A 22,419-nucleotide genomic window follows, 5' to 3' on the forward strand; every position below is an offset into this window, starting at 1 on the left:
CCTGAGCTGAAACACACCGTACCCTAACCATCACTTATCTAACACAGTCCCTGAGCTGAAACACACTGTACCCTAACCATCACTTATCTAACACAGCCCCTGAGCTGAAACACACCGTACCCTAACCATCACTTATCTAACACAGCCCCTGAGCTGAAACACACTGTACCCTAACCATCACTTATCTAACACAGCTCCTGAGCTGAAACACACCGTACCCTAACCATCACTTATCTAACACAGTCCCTGAGCTGAAACACACCGTACCCTAACCATCACTTATCTAACACAGCTCCTGAGCTGAAACACACCGTACCCTAACCATCACTTATCTAACACAGCCCCTGAGCTGAAACACACCGTACCCTAACCATCACTTATCTAACACAGCCCCTGAGCTGAAACACACCGTACCCTAACCATCACTTATCTAACACAGCCCCTGAGCTGAAACACACCGTACCCTAACCATCACTTATCTAACACAGCCCCTGAGCTGAAACACACCGTACCCTAACCATCACTTATCTAACACAGCCCCTGAGCTGAAACACACCGTACCCTAACCATCACTTATCTAACACAGTCCCTGAGCTGAAACACACCGTACCCTAACCATCACTTATCTAACACAGCCCCTGAGCTGAAACACACCGTACCCTAACCATCACTTATCTAACACAGCCCCTGAGCTGAAACACACTGTACCCTAACCATCACTTATCTAACACAGCCCCTGAGCTGAAACACACCGTACCCTAACCATCACTTATCTAACACAGCCCCTGAGCTGAAACACACCGTACCCTAACCATCACTTATCTAACACAGCTCCTGAGCTGAAACACACCCCTAACCATCACTTATCTAACACAGTACTGAAACCCCTAACCATCACTTATCTAACACAGCCCCTGAGCTGAAACACACTGTACCCTAACCATCACTTATCTAACACAGCCCCTGAGCTGAAACACACTGTACCCTAACCATCACTTATCTAACACAGTCCCTGAGCTGAAACACACCGTACACCATCACTTATCTAACACAGTTTGAGCTGAAACACACCGTTTAACCATCACTTATCTAACACAGCACTTTACATACATATATAAGAGGAAGACAAAATTTATAGTTGCTTCAAACGCAAGTTGTGTTACCCTAACCATACTTATCTAACACAGCCCCTGAGCTGAAACACTATCCGAATGTATTTTACAATTACATTACACTGTGTTGGTTTAGCTGAAACACACCGTACCCTAACCATCTATCTAACACAGCCCCTGAAACACACCGCTGAAACACACTGTACCCTAACCATCACTTACCTTCCTACTAATACACGTGTTAATGGTTTAGCAAGTTTACTTTAAAAAGCACTTTACATACATATATAAGAGGAAGACAAAATTTATAGTTGCTTCAAACGCAAGTTGTGTTACTAATAATCAACTGAGCAATTCTATCCGAATGTATTTTACAATTACATTACACTGTGTTTTTTTGTTCCTGGGTAGTAAATGTTATTTCCTAATTGCTTATTCCTCAAAAGTATAGAAAATGGCTATTCCCCACAAACTTTGCTTTTGTGACCAGGACAGTGATGTTTCAAAATATCACTATTTCCAATGGGAAAACGGGCAAATGTGTGTCTTTTCGTTCACATAAAGTCAGAAAAAAAACCAACCAACATATGAATCCCAATTAACATGTATTTATACTAAAGTAATACAAAAACGACTACAAATGATTTAGAAGTGAGTAGTTTTTCGAGATTTACGATTATACTGTAAATGCATTAATGGTGTTAATAGTTCTGTTTCATTTCTCTAAAGGCATTGGCTTGTGCAGATCGACCACTAGGTGGCGCCAAAGAGCACGAAGCGCTTCATTTGATTCGGATCAAACCTTCAATTGATAGTTCAATTGACGAGGCATCACTTTCCCCATCACTACTCTTTTTTTAAAAAAAAAAAACTGCTACGATTAGCAAGGGATAACAGTTACAACAATAAGCGTCTGACTGTGTTTGCTTTCGCATGCGTTTTTTTCCCGTGGTCGCCATTCTGTGTCCGAGCTGCATGCTCGAAGCGGACCCCACTGAGCCAAAATGGCTCCAGTTTCACAGCCTGCGCGGTTTCCTGCGCATAGGAAACATTAATAAATACTAAATAAACAGGGCTTACCTGATTCCTGTATACCCTACCTGCCGACCAGGTGTTATAAGTCACATTTACCTCGCTCAAAAACAGTTTTATATACTATAAAGGCTTTGGAAACGGGCACACCTTTGCCTAGGGTCACATATTATGTATGTAAACAATGCCTTTATTTTTTTGTTTTGCGGGGTGAGTTTGCTGGCAACGAGGCACGTCTACCTAGGCGAGATCTTGCCAGAGGGTGTTAGTTTGGCCGGGGACGGTTTTGCAGCGAAGGTTTCGGTCGGGTTTTTTGATTTAAATCGTTTTGTTTGACCTTCTTGTCGCGCCGCGCCAATCCCCGGGCAGGCGGGTAAGAGTTCAGAGGCTGTTCGGAGGCCCGAGTTGCTTCTCCCGGCGGTCTGGCTGAACGGGATGGGCGACAGCCGAGGTAAGATTAAACCGAGATATTGCAATGCTAAACTGCACACGGTGAGAGTGGAGACGTGTGAATGAATCGGGTTTACTTACAGATCCCTCGGAAATGTGTTTGAGTGGGGCTTTTAACATTGCTGGGGGTCCTGTGAATAATCGCGGTTTATTACACACACACACCACATCACTGGAGCTTGCATGGGTTGTGGTTGTTGTGTAAATCTGTTCTTTAATCATTACGTCTTAGATATGCAGACAAATACACGTTTTTTGTTTCTTTTTGCAGTATTTGATACAGACTAGTGTAAGCTATATATCCTTTTAAATTGAGCGATTACGGTTCATCTTGTTTTGTGTGTGTATGTGCGTGTCATAGTCATGTTTAAATTATTCAGCCACGAAACAAAAACAAAAAAATGATTTTTTGAAATGATTTTTTTTTGTTGTTGTTGTTGTAATTGTCGTGTTTGGTGTTGGTGGAAGTTGCTGGTAGATTATGGGTGTTGTGTCAGAATACATCAGTGTGACTGACCTGTGCACAGGCTGAGCGCACAGAGGTGTGAGTCAGACAGGCTCCTCCGCGGAACTGCAGATTCCGGTACAAGCGATATGTAGCATAGAGCAGCCGACACCCCGAGAAGCCACAGCTGGGTTTATTACAGCCTCAGGGAACCCCCAGATTGCATCAGTGACGTCTGCCTGGCGATCGCGGGGTCACCCCTAAACACGCCGGTGCTGCTGTCATGGGAGCTGCCAAACACTGGAATGAAACCCAGCTGTGACTAATCATGGGGGAAAGTTAATCTTTTTAGAAGCTTTAAAAAAAAAAGTTTTTGTTACAGAAGGAAAGACCTCATGTTTTGATTGGTCATGTTTTTCTCTCCTCAATTCTATTTAAAATCGAATTCCTTCACGTCTTCCTCAGTTTAGCCTTTCAGGGCCAGCAGCGGACAGTGTTGACAAGCCAGTTTATCTCCATTCCCCACCAAGGAAGGTAATTTTTATAGCTGTAGGAACACAAGCCCCCCCCCCCCCCCCCCCCCCCCCCCCCCCCTGCTAGCCACTACGTGTGTGTCACACTGAGCCCAATAGAATAGAACAGGCACGCTCCAGCACTACCAGTGTGTCACTCTGAGCCCAATAGAATAGAACAGGCATGCTCCAGCACTACCAGTGTGTCACTCTGAGCCCAATAGAATAGAACAGGCATGCTCCAGCACTACCACTCTGAGTGTGTCACTCTGAGCCCAATAGAATAGAACAGGCACGCTCCAGCACTACCAGTGTGTCACTCTGAGCCCAATAGAATAGAACAGGCACGCTCCAGCACTACCAGTGTGTCACTCTGAGCCCAATAGAATAGAACAGGCACGCTCCAGCACTACCAGTGTGTCACTCTGAGCCCAATAGAATAGAACAGGCACGCTCCAGCACTACCAGTGTGTCACTCTGAGCCCAATAGAATAGAACAGGCACGCTCCAGCACTACCAGTGTGTCACTCTGAGCCCAATAGAATAGAACAGGCACGCTCCAGCACTACCAGTGTGTCACTCTGAGCCCAATAGAATAGAACAGGCACGCTCCAGCACTACCAGTGTGTCACTCTGAGCCCAATAGAATAGAACAGGCACGCTCCAGCACTACCAGTGTGTCACTCTGAGCCCAATAGAATAGAACAGGCACGCTCCAGCACTACCAGTGTGTCACTCTGAGCCCAATAGAATAGAACAGGCACGCTCCAGCACTACCAGTGTGTCACTCTGAGCCCAATAGAATAGAACAGGCACGCTCCAGCACTACCAGTGTGTCACTCTGAGCCCAATAGAATAGAACAGGCACGCTCCAGCACTACCAGTGTGTCACTCTGAGCCCAATAGAATAGAACAGGCACGCTCCAGCACTACCAGTGTGTCACTCTGAGCCCAATAGAATAGAACAGGCACGCTCCAGCACTACCAGTGTGTCACTCTGAGCCCAATAGAATAGAACAGGCACGCTCCAGCACTACCAGTGTGTCACTCTGAGCCCAATAGAATAGAACAGGCACGCTCCAGCACTACCAGTGTGTCACTCTGAGCCCAATAGAATAGAACAGGCACGCTCCAGCACTACCAGTGTGTCACTCTGAGCCCAATAGAATAGAACAGGCACGCTCCAGCACTACCAGTGTGTCACTCTGAGCCCAATAGAATAGAACAGGCACGCTCCAGCACTACCAGTGTGTCACTCTGAGCCCAATAGAATAGAACAGGCACGCTCCAGCACTACCAGTGTGTCACTCTGAGCCCAATAGAATAGAACAGGCACGCTCCAGCACTACCAGTGTGTCACTCTGAGCCCAATAGAATAGAACAGGCACGCTCCAGCACTACCAGTGTGTCACTCTGAGCCCAATAGAATAGAACAGGCACGCTCCAGCACTACCAGTGTGTCACTCTGAGCCCAATAGAATAGAACAGGCACGCTCCAGCACTACCAGTGTGTCACTCTGAGCCCAATAGAATAGAACAGGCACGCTCCAGCACTACCAGTGTGTCACTCTGAGCCCAATAGAATAGAACAGGCACGCTCCAGCACTACCAGTGTGTCACTCTGAGCCCAATAGAATAGAACAGGCACGCTCCAGCACTACCAGTGTGTCACTCTGAGCCCAATAGAATAGAACAGGCACGCTCCAGCACTACCAGTGTGTTACTCTGAGCCCAATAGAATAGAACAGGCACGCTCCATCACTGCCAGTGTGTCACTCTGAGCCCAATAGAATAGAACAGGCACGCTCCAGCACTACCAGTGTGTCACTCTGAGCCCAATAGAATAGAACAGGTCAAACCCGGGGATTATAAATAAAGTGATACACGCGCTGTATGACTTTACAACATTATTATTTACAGGTGTTTGCCGTCAGGCTCTGGACAGTATTAGCTCAATAAACACCCTCGTTCCTGGATACCGTTGTCTGCCTGTTCCTTCTGCATTTCTGCATTGCCTTCACCTGCACTCACTCGCTCACCTGGCCGCAGTGGGGGGAGAGATTTTTAAGGTGTTTATCTTGTGTGACACGTACCCAGCGGGGCAATGCTTCAGCCTGGCTCTTCAATTCACTGCATTTGGGAGGGGGGTACGCAAAGGGGGGGGAGTAAACCCCCCTCCCGAATGTAGTGAACTGAAGGGCCAGGCTGAAGCGTTGCCCCGCTGGGTATGTGTCACACAAGATCACATTCTTCATTTGGCTTTGAGACTGGGAATCCTAATTTACTGCGCGCTGCGTTTCAATCCAGTTCAGTTACCAGGGGAGGTCGAGGCTTCAGTTAAATGCGAGAACCAGAAAGCTCACCTTCAGTTACTTGGCACAGTCTTGCGCCTGGGGGGGGGGGGGAGGATGTCTCTCTGAACAACACCTGTTCTGTTGGGTGTGATCCAGGATCCCAAGTCTCTCCTCTCTGTTTGTTTGTCTGCCTGAATCCGTGTTATAGAGAAGTGAAAATAGAAGCAGATGAGCGTTTGGGCTCTAGTGCCTTCAAGAAGACAAGACTTGTACTTCAGCTTGGTTTTTGCCTTGGGTGTTGTCAGTTTCTTCTAGCATAAGATATAACCATTGCTTTGCTACTGAAGTGTCACTCTCTGTCTATATTGCCATTGAAGATCATTTGGGAAGGGTATAGTTTGGCATACTGTGGTGCCAGTGGCAGCCTCACCCCATTGTAGCTATACGTGTGATCATCAGTAACTGTGATGAAGGCACTAGCTGAAACGCTTGTCTGCTTGATTCAGTCTAGTTTATATCTTTTATCTTGTTTGTTTGTGTCTGCACTGTTTCTGTCTTCAGAAACCTTTCCAGCTGCACTCGGGCAGTTGACAGAAGGAGAGAGGGGTTACATCGTTTTAAAGTTTAAGATCCATTTAAAAAACAAATCTGGATCCTCTTGAAGACCCTTTAGTGTAGTGTGTTGTGGAAACCATCTTTGATAGCTCAGTCTGTGATGAGAGCTTTATTTAGATGGAATGCCTTGGAAGTTTGAAAGGCCGGGCGCTGGCGTGCAGAGCCTGTTGGGTATTTTCTCCAATTTTTCCGGAACATTTCCTTGGCACGTTTACACTACAAAGTATACTGGTCCCCTTGTCTGCTCGTTGCAGAATATTTGTGCTAGCGTAAACGCACCTGAAAGAGTTAACCACCCACCCGCCCCTCCTTTGAATGTCTCTCGCAGACTCAGTGTTTGTGACCTCCACTCGCTGAATGTGTCTCTCTCTCGCTGTCTTTCTTGCAGACTGTAGAAGTCCAGACAGTTCTTCGGTCAGCTCTCCTGCAGCCCAGCGCAGCCCCCCCCTGCCTCCCCTCCCCCCCGCTGCCATGACCTCATCGCTGAACTCTCCAATCAGCAGCCTGGGGTCTCCCTTCTCTGTCATCAGCTCCTCCATTGGCTCTCCTAGCCTGCCCAGCACCCCTTCTATCGGCTACGGACCTATCAGCAGCCCCCAGGTAACCAGTAGCGTCCTGTACCTCCAACTCCCAAAAAGCATCCCCTCCATCCACAGCCCTTGAAAAGGCATGCACCCAGATCTGTACCCCTAAAACAAGACCTATTCTCAACATGCACCCAGATCTGTACCCCTAAAACAAGACCTATTCTCAACATGCACCCAGATCTGTACCCCTAAAACAAGACCTATTCTCAACATGCACCCAGATCTGTACCCCTAAAACAAGACCTATTCTCAACATCCACCCAGATCTGTACCCCTAAAACAAGACCTATTCTCAACATGCACTCAGAACTGTACCCCTAAAACAAGACCTATTCTCAACATGCACCCAGATCCGCCTCAGTAAAGACCAAGTAAATACATCCTCACTGTATCCCTAAAACCAATCTTATACTCAACAATAGAGCACTGAGGCACAGGCCTGTGAGCATTAACAATGAATTGACCAGAGTAAATCAGCCGGCCGCCAGTCTCTTTGAATGTCGTCGAGAGGTATTTATTTGAGTTTCGGTGAGCTTGTCAGTCCAGGACTGTGTTCTAATCCAATCTTAAATTGGGAAATGCTCTGCTGACGTCTGCCCTCTGTCTGTTTGTAACCGCAAGTCGCTGATGGTGGATCTCCCCCTCCTGCCTCTGCAGGTCAATGCCACGTGAAAACGTACAAACTAACTAGAGCAGCCTTCTTTGCAGTCCAGGGATCGGAATACGCTCCAAGTGCCTAGTGGTTTTCTATTCCTGGTTTCACTATGAGTTGAATCGGACACGCTGTGACTGAAGCATGTAATAAAACCTGGAATGGGTGAAGGTGCTACGCAATAGGAGTCTGACTTCCATCTGGGCAGTCGTATATGTAGTTAACTGAACCTGTGCTGTCTCTGTGTGTCTCCCCAGATTAACTCCACAGTCAGCATGTCGGGGCGCCACGCTGTCAGCAGCTCGGATGACGTCAAGCCCCCCTTTGGACTCAAGGGCGTGCCAGCGCACAGCCCGGGACCCATGACGTCACAGAAACGGCTCTGCGCGATCTGTGGGGACAGGTCCTCGGGTAAGGACGCAGGGGGACAGGGAGAGAGGGACTGGCTTTGTGTACGAGTCTTCAATCCTGTGTCTTTCTGTAGGTGAGCACTGCGGCACGCGCAGCTGTCTCTCTCTGTATGAAACCCCTGTCTGTGTTTCTCGCCGTATTAAACCGCTTTGTCTCTGTTTCTCTCTCTGTATTAAACCCCTCTGTCTCTCAATTTTAAATTCAATAAAAAAAAAAAGCTTGTGGCAGAGTGGTTTGCAAGTGCGCAGGTGTAGAGGTGACGCAGAGCTCAGTAATAACAAACACGACACAGGTGGAGGTGTTCTGAAGCTCTCTGCTGTTTAATATGGCTCAGTTGGCTGAGCTTCAGTACCAGTTTGCTGAGATGATTCTCATCTGGAGACAATGTGGAGCTCCTCAGTGCTGTGTGCTGATTGGACGGCTGATCAGCCTGCTGTAGATGGACCCAGTGTATTCAGCGCTCATTTCTGCATGGAGTGCAGTAAGGGGACCCGGCCCAGTTCAGCCCTGCAGGCGCTGCTGGCTGCAATCCTGTGAACCTGCAGGAGGGTTTTGCAGAATTCTAAATGGAAATTTTCTGTTGGTCTTTGATCCCATTTCTTACACTGAGGGTTAAGGGGAGCCCAGACTTCACTACAGTGCAGAAGAATTGGCTGACGCTGTCAAAGTTTTAACCACGTTTTTATTGGTGGTTTAATTTTGTAAAGCCTTTTTTTATGGCATAAAGCCCTTTGTTCCTTGTCTTTGAATGCATTTATAGCCATATTAAAACTCCCTGATGCACTGATTATCAGACCCAGGTAGTTGTAACTGGTGTTCTAATCTAAGGTGGTGGTGTCCACAGTGAAGCGGATCTGGCTTTCTTCTGGAAGACCATAATTCTGGTCTTGTTCATGTTTACTGCCAGGGCTCAGGTCTGACAGTGCTGGTCTAGCAGTGCCAGGCTCTGCTCTGTGGGGGACAGCAGGACCAGATCATCTGCATAGAGCAGGAATTGAATTTCTGTGTTGTGTAAAGTGAGACCAGGGACTGTGGGGCTCAGCCTGCAGCCCTGTCTCACTCCATGCCCCTGTGTGAAGAACTCTGTTCTTTTGTTACCAATTTCCACACTGCACTTATTTTCTGAATAAATTGATGGTGAAAATTGTCTGTTTGTAGACAAAATTCAGTCAAATTGGCCTTTCCCAGGACCAGACTTGTGATGCAGAGTATTAATCTTAGTTAAATATACTATATTGCGGCACGTTTATGACATGGGAACGCTGCTGTTTGAGAGAGATTTGAGCACCATGGCTTGTTCCAGAACTTTTTATGTTATTCAGTTTTGCTTTGTGCTTCTGTGTTGCCAGTGTTTGGGCGCTGGGTCACGCCATCTAGTCAGAGCGGAGGGGTGTGTGTGTGACTGAATACCGCTGCTGGACAGAGGTGGTCAGGACCATTCCCCACCCCCACCCCCGCTCTCTCTCCCGGCGTTGGTGGGATCCGGTTGGCTGATCAGGGTGGAGTGGGCTCACAGGGACAGTGAAAGTAGAGTTGTGTAGGAGAGTGGTCCTTACATTTCCTCCGGTTGCTTTTGCATTCTGAATCTGAAAGCCAGAAAACGACTTGGGTTTTCACGACAAACCTTGCCGCACAAGAACTGGGCTGTTTTCCGTTTTCCAGTTAGAAATTGGAAAATCATTAATGCAAAAACAAATAATGAAATACCTTTTTTAATTTGCGTTCTGCTCGTCTCCCGGAAGTCAGGGTTTACCCTATAACTCCACCCTCACCCGGACAGGGTGGGACAGTTTTGTTTGGTACAGACCCTGCCCTGCCCTGCCCTGCCCCAGAGCCAGGTCAAAGCAGAGGGAGAGGTGGATCAGCAGCAGTAATCCGCTGTTTACTAATATCATGTCAGGACGTTAATTGTTGTTTTTGACTCTCTGTTTTAATAAACCAATAGATTTTCTATTTATTATTATTATTATTATTATTATTATTATTATTATTATTATTATTATATTATTATTATTATTATTATTATTATTAACTGCTTAGTCAGTACGTTTCACTCATTCACTGCCCTGCTGTGTTCAATCAATGCGTTGTGTTTACAGCAGCTTTCAATCAATCAATCTTTTTTATATAGCACCTTCAAAGGACCTCCATCAAAGCGCTTTACAAGATGCACTAACAAGAAAATCCATAATACTTTAAATACAGGGAAATGCATCATACATGATATACAGTAAAAAAAAAACAATGCCTTATACCTTAAATAGAGTGGAAAGTTCATAATGCTTGTTAGTAGCTTCATACATGAAATAGTACATTAAATACAGTGGAAAGTGCAGAATACATGAAATAGCAGCAGCAACACAGCAGCTAATAGCAGGTATCAGGCTTAAAGAGCACGGAAGAGAACAGGCGGGTCTTGAGAGCTGATTTAAAGCGAGCGACGGTGGGAGCATCACGCACCAAAGCTGGGAGAGAGTTCCAGAGAGTCAGAGCCACGAAGCTAAACGACTGACACGTGACTGGCACACTGCGCCACAGCGCCTCCTGCAGTTGCTGTACTGCAAGAACGTTCTTTTGTTAATGTCTGTTTTTGTATTACAGAGTTTCCAATTTAAAATATTTCTTTGCGACAAGCAATATGAAAAATGGGGAAACAAACCTGAATCTGTGTTTTTTTTTTTTTTTTGTGTATTTCAAACTCTGAAACTCTTTCCTCTTCGCTGTATTTTTCAGATACCTCTTTATAGACGTGCATCCTGATAAATCCTCTCCTGATCACTCGTTTTATCACCAAACTCCTCAAGAATGCGACCCAAGTCATTATTTTATTGCTATAACATCTCAAAAAGCTCTGCAAATGTCCGTGATATTCTTTGAGCGCTGGATGTGGAAGCAGCTCTCTTGTTTGTTTGTGTCCGTGTTATCTCTGTGGTGCAGGGGCTGGGTCCCCGAGACACATACGAGTCCAGCCCCTGCCCCCCCCCCCCCCCCCCCCCCCCCCTTTTGTTTCCCCCCCCCCCCCCACCCCCCCCCCCCCCCCCCCCCTTTTTGTCAAAGATCAGACTAAAGATATGACATTTCATTCCAAATTACTAATCTCTCTCTCTCTCTCTCTCTCTCTCTCTCTCTCTCTCTCTCTCTCTCCCCCCCCCTCTCTCTCCAGGTAAGCACTATGGTGTGTACAGCTGCGAAGGCTGTAAGGGTTTCTTCAAGCGCACAGTGCGGAAGGACCTCACCTACACCTGCAGAGACAACAAGGACTGCCTGGTGGACAAGCGGCAGAGGAACCGGTGCCAGTACTGCCGCTACCAGAAATGCCTGGCCATGGGCATGAAGAGGGAAGGTGAGGGAGGCTGCAGGACTGACACAGGGCTGGGAGTGACTCTCCTATTGCACAGCAGCGCTGACACAGGGCTGGGAGTGACTCTCCTATTGCACAGCAGCGCTGACACAGGGCTGGGAGTGACTCTCCTATTGCACAGCAGCGCTGACACAGGGCTGGGAGTGACTCTCCTATTGCACAGCAGCGCTGACACAGGGGCTGGGAGTGACTCTCCTATTGCACAGCAGCGCTGACACAGGGCTGGGAGTGACTCTCCTATTGCACAGCAGCGCTGACACAGGGCTGGGAGTGACTCTCCTATTGCACAGCAGCGCTGACACAGGGCTGGGAGTGACTCTCCTATTGCACAGCAGCGCTGACACAGGGCTGGGAGTGACTCTCCTATTGCACAGCAGCTTGACCCATTCCAGGTTTTACTACAAGCCTGATTAGCCCCAGTGTACAGGTCACAAGCTCAGGTGTGTCTTATTAAACTCGTAGTAAAACCAGGACTGGATCAAACTGCTCCGAATCCTTCACTCTGCCATGCAGAAGCCCCGCCCCCTTGCTGTTTCACAGTGTTTGCAATCTTTGTGTTGCTCCATTTGTGGCGTTACCAATCATATTGATTGCAGAATGTCAGCAAACAGTAAATAAATTATATCTGAAGCTACTTTCATCATAATGATGATGATAATAAGACTCCCATTGCAGAGCCGTTTGAGTCAGTCCTGGTCTTGCATTGCTGTAATCTTATTTGTAGCTAATATCCCCCCTTGACATTTTCTATATAGGTCTAACGTTTGCAGTTTTAAAAGACGTGTGTTCATCTTAAAACATGTGTGGTACTAAAACAGATTAAGTAGATTTAATCAGAATGTCAACACCCACGAACTGATCCCAGACCCTCTCTCTCCCTTATGGTATGGACAGGGGGACTGTGCTGAAACAGATGCAATGATTAGGTAGTGGGGAGAGAGAGAGAGAGAGAGAGAGAGAGAGAGAGACGCTAGCATTATATCAACCCCCTCTTTCTCTCCCCTCTCTGTTTTAACAGTGGAGAGAGACAGAAGGCTTGTGTCGGCCCCCTCTTTCTCTCCCCTCTCTGTGTAGTTTAATGATGGAGAGAGAGAAGACTGTATTAATGCCCTTTCTCCTTCTCTCTGTCTCCCCCTCTAGTTGTCCAAGATGAACGACAGCGCAGTAAGCAGAAAAAGGGAGTTGGGGAAGCTGTGTGTGTGTGTGAGGGTGTTTCTGAAAGCTTGTCTGTGCGTGAATAAACCTGTGTTCCATCAAGGGCAAATCTGTATAAATTCAAAGCAAGTGTTTATTTATATTTTATTAAAGGTTACAACACCAGTGGTTTCAAGTTGTGAAAATGCATTAGAAATGATTTATATATATATATATATATATATATATATATATATATATATATATATATATATATATATATATTTTTTTTTTTTTTTTTTTTTTTTTAAACAAATTTTACAGTGGAAGAGCGTTTTGAATATCAAGGAGAACTCACTGGGGGGGTGGGGGGTTGCTTGAGTTTAAGATGTAATTTTATTTCTCTGGAGTGGTTTCAGTGTATGTACGAGGTCACATTTATAGTGTTACAGGGTTAACAAATCCGCCCAAATCTGGAAAACCTGATAAAACAGGCCATGTCCTTGTGTTAATGTTTAAAGGGATATTTTGAACAAAGCAGACGTTAAAAGCATTTGTTTTTGCCACAGCTTTTTATAGTTGATCCTTCCTCCCTCCCCCAGGCCCCTCTGTTTCCCTTTAGAATAGGAAATCTGCACTATATGGGAGTCTATGCAAAGTCCTTATAAACCCGATATACATGTGTGTGTGAGTGAGTGGGGTGGGTGGGTGTGTGTGTGATGCTGCGCTAACTAGGTGTTATCCCTGTCTGTCTCTGTCTCTCTGTGCAGCTGTGCAGGAGGAGAGGCAGCGCAATAAGGAGAAGGAGGGCGAGGTGGAGTCCACCAGCGGGTTGAACGAGGAGATGCCAGTGGAGAAGATCCTGGATGCAGAGATGGCCGTGGAGCAGAAAACAGAGCTGCATGCCGATGGCACAGCCAGCACAGCAAACTCTGTGAGTAACACTGACACACGCACACACTGCAAACTGTGAGTAACTCTCTCTCTCTGGCTATATTAACTCCCCTCTCTCTCTCTCCTCTCTCTCCTTCTCTTTCTCTAGCCCAATGACCCCGTCACTAATATCTGCCAGGCGGCTGACAAGCAGCTCTTCACCCTGGTGGAGTGGGCCAAGAGGATCCCTCACTTCTCAGAGCTGCCGCTGGACGACCAGGTCATCCTGCTCAGAGCAGGTGAGTGTGTGCGAGCCTGTCTGTCTCTGTTTGTCTGTCCCTCCCTTGCTTCTGAGGGGTGTGTATTACCCCCCCCACCCCCCTCTCATCACATTATCACTGTGAAGAACAGTGTCTTGCTCTCTGTCAGCTTACACTTTCCTCTCACGCTCTCCCCACCTGTTTTCTCTCACCCTTACCTCTCACTCTCTCCTCTAGTCTCCTCTCCTCTCCTTCCCAAGTTCAGTATTGCCAAAGATACAATGTATTGACACGTGAAATGAACAGTGATAGTCTGTCTCGTCTATTATCTGTCTCTGGCCCTGTGACAGGACTCTATAGAATTAGATACTCTGCCAGGGTGTAGTCTCTGTTGTAGATCTGTAGAGATGGCATCTGTTTTGATATTTAATCTACATTGGGTGTAGTTTTCTACCAGGGTACTGGTGCCTCATGTCTGATGGGCTCAGTGCCAGGGCTCTCCTGGATATTAATGCCAGTTCTGGAGGAGAGGGGTGCATGCAGGTGGGCAAAGATGGTTTAAGTGCACTGCCCGAGACTGATTCCAGTGTTTGAAGTGGAGGGAGTTTGAGCTGCTTTCTGAACTGAGTTCTTCTTTTCTGTATAGGGATCCGCAGAGGGACTCTCCCCAGCTCTGCTCTGCAGCCGCTGTTGGGGGATTCTCTGTGTGAAAGTTGGTAGGCAGATCATTGATATAAATGTTGAAGACAGTAGGGTGGAGGCTACAGCGCTGTCTCACTCCTCGCTCCTCTCTCCTGCCTAAATGGGGTAAAAAAGTTATTTTGGGGAACAGCAGGACGAGGTTGAACAGCCTCACAGAGCTGCCTGCAGAGCACAGTCGCTGTGCTTCAACATCTCATTGAGGATCTGATTGAGGCCACTTGCTCTTCTGGGTTTTCTCTCTCTCTTCCCCCCCCCCCCCCCCCCCCCCCTCTCTCTCTCTCCCCCTCTCTCTCTCCCCCTCTCTCTCTCTCTCTCTCTCTCTCTCTCTCTCTCTCTCTCTCTCTCTCTCTCTCTCTCTCTCTCTCTCTCTCTCTCTCTCTCTCTTTTTTTTTTTTTTTTTTTTTTTTTTTTTTTTTTTTTTTTTTTTTTTTTTGCTCTCCCCCCTCTCTCTCCCCCCCTCTCTCTCTCTCTCTCTTTGCCCCCCTCTCTCTCCCCTCTCTGTCTCTCTCTCCCCCTCTCTCTCTCAGGCTGGAACGAGTTGCTCATTGCCTCGTTCTCTCATCGCTCCATCACTGTGAAGGACGGTATTTTGCTGGCGACTGGTTTACATGTGCATCGGAACAGCGCGCACAGCGCTGGAGTGGGGGCCATCTTTGACAGGTGAGCAGGGAACCAGTACCAGCCAATGCAGGGCCTGTATGTTGAGATGCAGAATTCACACAACATTGTTTTGCGTTGCTTTCAATTCTACCTAAAGTCATTATTTTATTACCATAACATCTCAAAAAGCTCTGCAGATGTCCGTGATATTGTTTGAGCGCGGGATGCGGAAGCAGCTGTCTTGTTTGTTTATCCCTGTGGTGCAGGGGCTGTGTGTATTGCTCAGATACGCCCCCTTTTTTTTTTCAGCTTCTATCGGTCTCACTCGGACATTGAAAGGTTTTCTCTGCTTTTTTCGGAGAAAAAAATGACGAGAGACCTGCGCTTGACGTCTTTTTGATGATGTTGGACTGGGTCCGACATCGGACCGGAAAGGGAAAATAGTAATGTCGGACCTGGTTCACCCTGTTCGTACAGAACTCAATCAGAGCCAGCACCCTGTTCATACAGAAAGCAATCAGAACCAGCACCCTGTTCATACAGAAAGCAATCAGAACCAGCACCCTGTTCATACAGAACGCAGTCAGAACCGGCACCCTGTTCATACAGAACGCAATCAGAATCAGCACCCTGTTAATACAGAAAGCAATCAGAACCAGCACCCTGTTCATACAGAAAGCAATAAGGAGACACGTTATAATTGGTTTAATACAGGCTTAATACAAAATACACATCTACAGTGTGGGGGGCGCGTCTTTCACAGGTTCACAGCCACTGTTGCCATACTGTTTAAAAGGTGTTGATTGTGGCTGGGACCTTTTTATAAATACAAGACTGCCCTAGAAATCTCCAGCACTGCCAATAGCGAGGCTGTGTGGGAAAGGTAACCCGCGACCGTCCGCAGCTGCTACTGTACTGAAGCTGTGTCTCTGCAGGGTGCTGACTGAGCTCGTCTCCAAGATGAGAGACATGCAGATGGACAAGACTGAGCTAGGCTGCCTGCGAGCCATCATACTATTCAACCCAGGTGAGAGGGACAGGGAGAGACTGTGTAAACAGAGGACATTCTCAGGAGTGGTGTGGTTATTCCATGAATGAGGGCGGCTAAAAACCCATAAGCCCCTGGAAGGAAGGATGGTCTCCGCTGCGTGTGCGTGGTTGTGAAGGGTGGTCTCCGCTGCGTGTGCGTGGTTGTGAAGGGTGGTCTCCACTGTGTGTGCGTGGTTGTGAAGGGTGGTCTCCGCTGCGTGTGCGTGGTTGTGAAGGGTGGTCTCCACTGCGTGTGCGTGGTTGTGAAGGGTGGTCTCTGAAAATAGTGTGTGTGCATGTGCGCGAGTGCTTTTTCAGTCTGGCAGGAGGATGCATGTTAGTTTATGGATGGATGAAGAATGTTATTCTAGTTCCTCAACTACCTCATCCATAACGATGCTAATATATAGCTTAGTAATATTTATATTTGATGTATTATTCGCTTCTAAAGCCCTGTCCTGAGCTCCATGTTCCTGTAAAGCTGCAGAGAGAGGGCTGTGTGTAAAACAAAGCTGGTATAAGACTGGGGGATGGAGACCTGCATTCAACAAGCTGGCACTTCCCTGTAGCAGTGTCCAGCTATTTTATTTAGCTTGTGGGTTTTGCCTTGGTATTTTATTTTCTGTCTTAATTGGCCAACCACTATAGTTACTCCATTGCTTCTGCCTGTTCCTGTTCATCATTGAAAATTAACACCAGCCATTTCGATTTGCAAGATGCGAAGGGGCTGTCTAACCCCAGTGAGGTGGAGCTGCTGAGAGAGAAGGTCTACGCTTCCCTGGAGTCCTACTGCAAGCAGAGATACCCAGACCAGCAGGGCAGGTGAGAGAGTGTGTGCACCATACTGCATCGCTGCTGGGGTGTGCTTTTAAAATTGAAATTGCCTGGCTTCAGGGAATGTTCTTCCCAAGAGATTCTGAGGTCCCTGTTTGTTTAGCTGGCAGTTCCCACTGAAACTTTCAGGACTGCCGTCTGGATTGTGAGACACAGGATTTGAGATCTCGCAATAGGATAAGAGTTATTGCAAATATAAGGGAAACTAATTTGAAGCAACTAAGTGGAGACTATAAAGCAATGCTAAAAATGTAGACAATTCTGCAGCAATCATCCTTGACTTCCAGTCTAAACAGTCTTCATTCAGTTTCACACATTCAGGGTTAAGAAAAATAACCCCTAGGGAGAGGTTGCTCTTATAGCAATGGGTCCAGTACTTCTGTCATCTAACACTATTTTCTTCCCTTTCTCTTGTGGCCCCTCCTCCCAGGTTCGCTAAGCTCCTCCTCCGCCTGCCAGCGCTGCGCTCGATTGGTCTGAAATGCCTGGAGCACCTGTTCTTCTTCAAGCTGATTGGAGACACTCCCATCGACACCTTCCTCATGGAGATGCTGGAGGCACCACACCAGCTCACGTAGAGGAGAGAGTGAGAGAGACCGCCATTCAGGGCTGGACATGACGGAGCTCCAGCAATCAACCAAGACTGAAGAAGCTGCCACGCACAAAAAGATTCGTTCCACCTGTTTTGCATCTCCATTACACGGCTTGAGACTCCTGCACCCAGTCCTGAGGTTCAGAACTCCCCTCAATGAAGTCTATTACTGAAATGATCAGGAGCCAGGAGTTTGAGCAAGGTTAGAAACTCACACTAGCCCTACTGTACCCAGTCCTGGGTTTCAGGACTCAATATATTAATGTGATCAGATGTTAAATGGTTCTAGTAACCCTCCAGACTCGCAGATGAGACGATGTGATGAGAATCAGTTCACTCAGAGCAGATTCGCCAGTGGCTTCGTTTCTCAACCTCCTGCACCTCCCTGCTCATTTCAATAACACACCTGAGCAAGGGGAGCCCATTCGCTAGATGACTCTCGGACTGTCTTGAAACAAACGTGTCAGAGAAAACCGGTATTTCCATTTTGAAGCGTCTGATGCAACGGCAGGTTAAAAGGAGTCTCTGTTTGCGTGCCTTGGACTCAGGAAATCTCTTACACTTGGACCTCCTCGGTCAGTAGTGGCTTGAGGGAGGATTGTTGTCACCCTGCAGCTGACCATGGAAGTGAAACACTATCCAAAAGCAGCAAGGCTTGTGCAAACGGATTTCTTTACCCCACGGTAGTGCCTGATGTTTTGCAATGAAAGTCCCATGTTTACTGGAATGCGTTTTTCTTCAGAGCTGCACGATTCAGAACTGTGGAACTAATTAGTGCAAAAAAGATTGGTGGATTTGTTTTGTCAGTGGCGATCACTTTCAGCACGAAATACCAATAAGCAACCTTATCTACAGAATGATTTTAACCAAAAATGGAGAGAGACAGAGAGAGGGGGGAGGAAAGAGGAGGGTCCTTGCTTGCAATGTGGAATTAGAACAACTTCCTAATTTCTAAGTTTACAAAATGGGCCTGGCAATATTTTTTTTTTTATGATGGCTGCTGCTTGCAATAACAGATGGAACTGCCCACATTTTATATACAATAAAAACAATAGTCATTTTATATGAAAGACTTCAAATAATGTGATGCAGAGACATTTTGTAGAAGACTTTAAACAAAACCGAGAGACAAACTATGAGATTTGAACTCTGAGCTTCTGTTAAATAAACTGCAATTTGGGTTGTACTTTTGAGTTTCATTTTTATTCAGCAGAACAAAGTTTATGAACGAGAGGAGGCCATTCAGCCCAACAGAGCTCACCCAGTTCCTAGTAGCTGATTCATTTCAAAAGGATACCAGAGATTCAGCATCAGTTACATGACTCAGTAACCCTTGGAAACCCATTCCATCCCCTCTCCCCTTTCCCGTCTCTGTGATGCAATGCATTCTCAGTTTCATCAACTAAACTATGAAGGGCCTGTGTGAAAAACACATTTGGAAATCAAAAGGTGTGACTTCATTAAAACCAGTCTTCTGTTCAACCATGTGAAAGAACTTCTTTGAATTCTCTCTCTCTCTCTCTCCTCTCTCTCTCTCTCTCTCTCTCTCTCTCTCTCTCTCTCTCTCTCTCTATCTCTCTATCTATATATATATATATATATATATATATTCTATATATATATATATATATATATAATATATATATATATATATATCTATATATATCAGTCAGTTATACAAGTGGAGTACAGTGACTGCCTGTGTGTGGTTTGTACCAGTATTGCTTAGAAAAATCCACCTTTTATTTCAGTTTGAAATGTTTCCATTTTGAATGGATCAAAATGGAAACTTGCATTGAAGCAGCCCCTCTTAAAAATAACAAAGGAATGAGAGAAGGATTGAAAGACACTCCAGAAAGAAATGAAATTGGACGAGAAATACTAATGAACTAAAAAGAAAGCAGTTTCTGGAAAGGAGAGAGAGAGAGGAGATCTTGTTAAACAACATATAACGAGGACAGTGAACGAGGAAGAATCAGTTGCAAAACCAAACCAGTTTCTAAAGAAAAAAACGTGCAACTAATATTAACTATAATGATGACTAATTCTTCTTGCTTTCTGTGTTCATTTTGGGAAAGGGTGTTTGGAAATTGATTTTTAAGAAAGCTGATGGGCTTCTAAATGTACTGCTCCTTGTACTAATGAATATTATTATTATTATCATCATGATTACTGCTGCTTTCTGTGAATGGCCATTTTGGTGTCTTTTTCCTTGTGTTGGTTTTATTGTTTTGGTTAATTCTCTTTTTTGTGGACTTGTGTATATTTGAATTTGTTTTGGGGTTTTTTTTTTTTTTTTTTGGCTTGAATACCTGTAACAATGTACCACCCAATTATAAGATCACCTGCTCCCTGAAAACTGTTTCTTTGTTTCCTTATCTCTAATATTAATAATGTGTTATATGATATGAGACTCCTGCCTGTTCTTTTGGGCTAATCTTCAGTTTTTGCTGTCCCTCAAGATTAGTTCAGATTGTTAATAACACACAGCCTGGTCGCTTCATTAGGACATGTCCCTAATGTCGGGTTACACTTCGCTGACCAGCTTGACGTGACCCAGACTGCGTAAGGTGCTGGCAGGGTCCCGTTCACACAGCTTGACGTGACCCAGACTGCGCAAGGTGCTGGCAGGGTCCCGTTCACACAGCTTGACGTGACCCAGACTGCGTAAGGTGCTGGCAGGGTCCCGTTCACACAGCTTGACGTGACCCAGACTGCGCAAGGTGCTGGCAGGGTCCCGTTCACACAGCTTGACGTGACCCAGACTGCGCAAGGTGCTGGCAGGGTCCCGTTCACACAGCTTGACGTGACCCAGACTGCGCAAGGTGCTGGCAGGGTCCCGTTCACACAGCTTGACGTGACCCAGACTGCGCAAGGTGCTGGCAGGGTCCCGTTCACACAGCTTGACGTGACCCAGACTGCGCAAGGTGCTGGCAGGGTCCCGTTCACACAGCTTGACGTGACCCAGACTGCGCAAGGTGCTGGCAGGGTTCCGTTCACTCGGCAGTGTTTCAGTCGCTGCAGAGAAGATTCCAGTTCATCCCGGACATGCTCGTCAGATTGAGGTCATTGCCGTGGCTGTGGGAGGTGCTTGATGGGTTGACTGCACGCCCTGTTCTTCATGGGACACACTCATTGATGCTTGTTGTCTGCAGCTCATTCCTGTGCCTTCAGACGTGGCTGGCCTGGCTTTAACACCTGCACACTGAGGTCAGATTAGCAAAAGCTCCTCGCTGTGTTTTGATGAGTCTGTTGCTTTGACTAAGGTCAGGAGCAGCTCTTCCGTTTTAGTTGCTGTTGTAGATCAGTTTTATAGCAGTAAGTGCTATCCAAAACCAACCCAACTTCCCCGGGTCACACTTCAGGCAGAAATAAGACAGTACATTGAAACTAGGGGGTGCCATGCCCAAAAAAACAAACAAAAAAAAAAGAACGTTAATATCTCAACATCTTTTTCTCCAGATTTAACTCAAATCTTATATTTTTTCCCCAGATTTATAGATATTGTGAGTGTCAATATATTTTTTTGAATGTGTACATTCAGATATTTATAAATCTAGTTACGAGATTTAACATTTAGCTAAATATTAACTGGCCTGCTAAATCTGGAGTTTGTATGCAAATGAGCTCCGCCCACTGTGCTTTCACGCAATTTGATTGGCCTTTTAATGCTGAAATCTACATATTCTGCAGGGCTGGGACTGGCTGCGCCTGACGCTAGCTGTCTATAGAAAGGAGGTATTCTTTGGTTCATACAAAGCTATGTCGTTCAGCCCTGTATCCTATAACGGGCCGATGGGATATTTGATTTACACAAAGTATCATTAGGATTCACAGTCAAATGAAGTTGGTTTGAAACAGTCCAGAACGGTGATATGGTTATGAATATCAAATCAATATCGAACATCAAACCAAGTTTATCAGGGTACAACACCTCTTCAGCAGAGTCGGTTAGTTTACCCGATCTGCTTTCACGAATTGACGTTGAAAATGCGTCCATATGAGGAAACCCTACCGGTAACAACGGGCAAATATATTATAGCATTTGTTATTCAATTGGGAAAGAGTTAGTCTGCATTTCTCCGAAATGACCGTTTCCTTTTGCATATAGCTGATATACTGCGTATCTGATTTACAGTAAGAATCAAACCCTGCAGTACAATCTAACTTTCTTTATCCAAACTACAAACTTGTTGTGGGTCAAAAATACTCACTGCCTTCAGACACCGGTGATCTGCTTAAATAAAACGTGCTTTCATTCTGCATTGATCAGGGTTACAGTGTCTAGTCAACTTCTCATAAACTTCGTGGACAGTTTTTAACAACACTGTTTGTTCTGCCATCTGTGCTGTGCGACCCTTGTGCCAGTGCTTGGTATGTATGTATTCATTCTGCAACTTTATTATACGTTTCATTTACTCTATAGTTACGGCTTTCAAAATAAGTTATAGCCTTGCCGATCAGTGTGTAGCATACCAGGTTGGGGCAATTTTCGCGTGACACCGGCCCTCCCTTGAGCTGCTGCCGCGGTCTGCACACCGCGCCCGGCTGCAGTCCCTCAGTCCGCCAGGACCCCAGGGCTTCCAGTCTCTGCGCGTCAGCGGCACTACCGCGCTGCGGACACCAGAGGGCGGTGGCGCATCTTCAGGAATCCAGCTCTGGCCAGTCCTGCGAGGCACGCTGTAACCGCGAAGTCTAGCTCCGTTAAGCAGCGCTTAGCTAAACTTCACCAGCTATCCAAGCTATCAAACCGGACCGCTAACCAAATGTGTAATACAAGCATTACACGCAGTGCCATTCCCAGGACAGCGGTCTCTCCATCTACAATACAAGCATTACACGCAGCGCCATTCCCAGGACAGCGGTCTCTCCATCTACAATACAAGCATTACACACTGTGCCATTCCCAGGACAGCGGTCTCTC

At 46.3% G+C, this 22,419-nt stretch overlaps 1 protein-coding gene across 3 annotated transcripts; it reads left to right on the forward strand.

Moving 5' to 3' along the window:
* The first annotated feature begins 1,852 nt into the window (after positions 1 to 1,852).
* On the forward strand, positions 1,853 to 19,061 carry LOC121304310 (retinoic acid receptor RXR-beta-A). Of its 3 annotated transcripts, XM_041235374.1 has the most exons (11): positions 1,862 to 2,595; positions 6,849 to 7,060; positions 7,957 to 8,110; positions 11,274 to 11,453; positions 12,612 to 12,635; positions 13,376 to 13,539; positions 13,648 to 13,777; positions 14,968 to 15,100; positions 15,976 to 16,067; positions 16,786 to 16,891; positions 17,334 to 19,060. In XM_041235374.1, the coding sequence occupies exons 1-11, from the start codon at positions 2,580 to 2,582 to the stop codon at positions 17,479 to 17,481; spliced, it is 1,359 nt and encodes a 452-aa protein (XP_041091308.1). In that variant the 5' UTR covers positions 1,862 to 2,579; the 3' UTR covers positions 17,482 to 19,060. The 3 variants fall into 3 exon arrangements, with proteins under 3 accessions (XP_041091310.1, XP_041091309.1, XP_041091308.1); XM_041235376.1 differs by lacking the exon at positions 6,849 to 7,060 and having other exon boundaries at positions 1,853 to 2,595; positions 17,334 to 19,061; XM_041235375.1 differs by lacking the exon at positions 12,612 to 12,635 and having other exon boundaries at positions 1,857 to 2,595.
* The last annotated feature ends 3,358 nt before the right edge of the window (positions 19,062 to 22,419 follow it).

The sequence above is a fragment of the Polyodon spathula genome, chromosome 37 (genome assembly GCF_017654505.1).
Source record: "Polyodon spathula isolate WHYD16114869_AA chromosome 37, ASM1765450v1, whole genome shotgun sequence".
NCBI lineage: Eukaryota > Metazoa > Chordata > Actinopteri > Acipenseriformes > Polyodontidae > Polyodon > Polyodon spathula.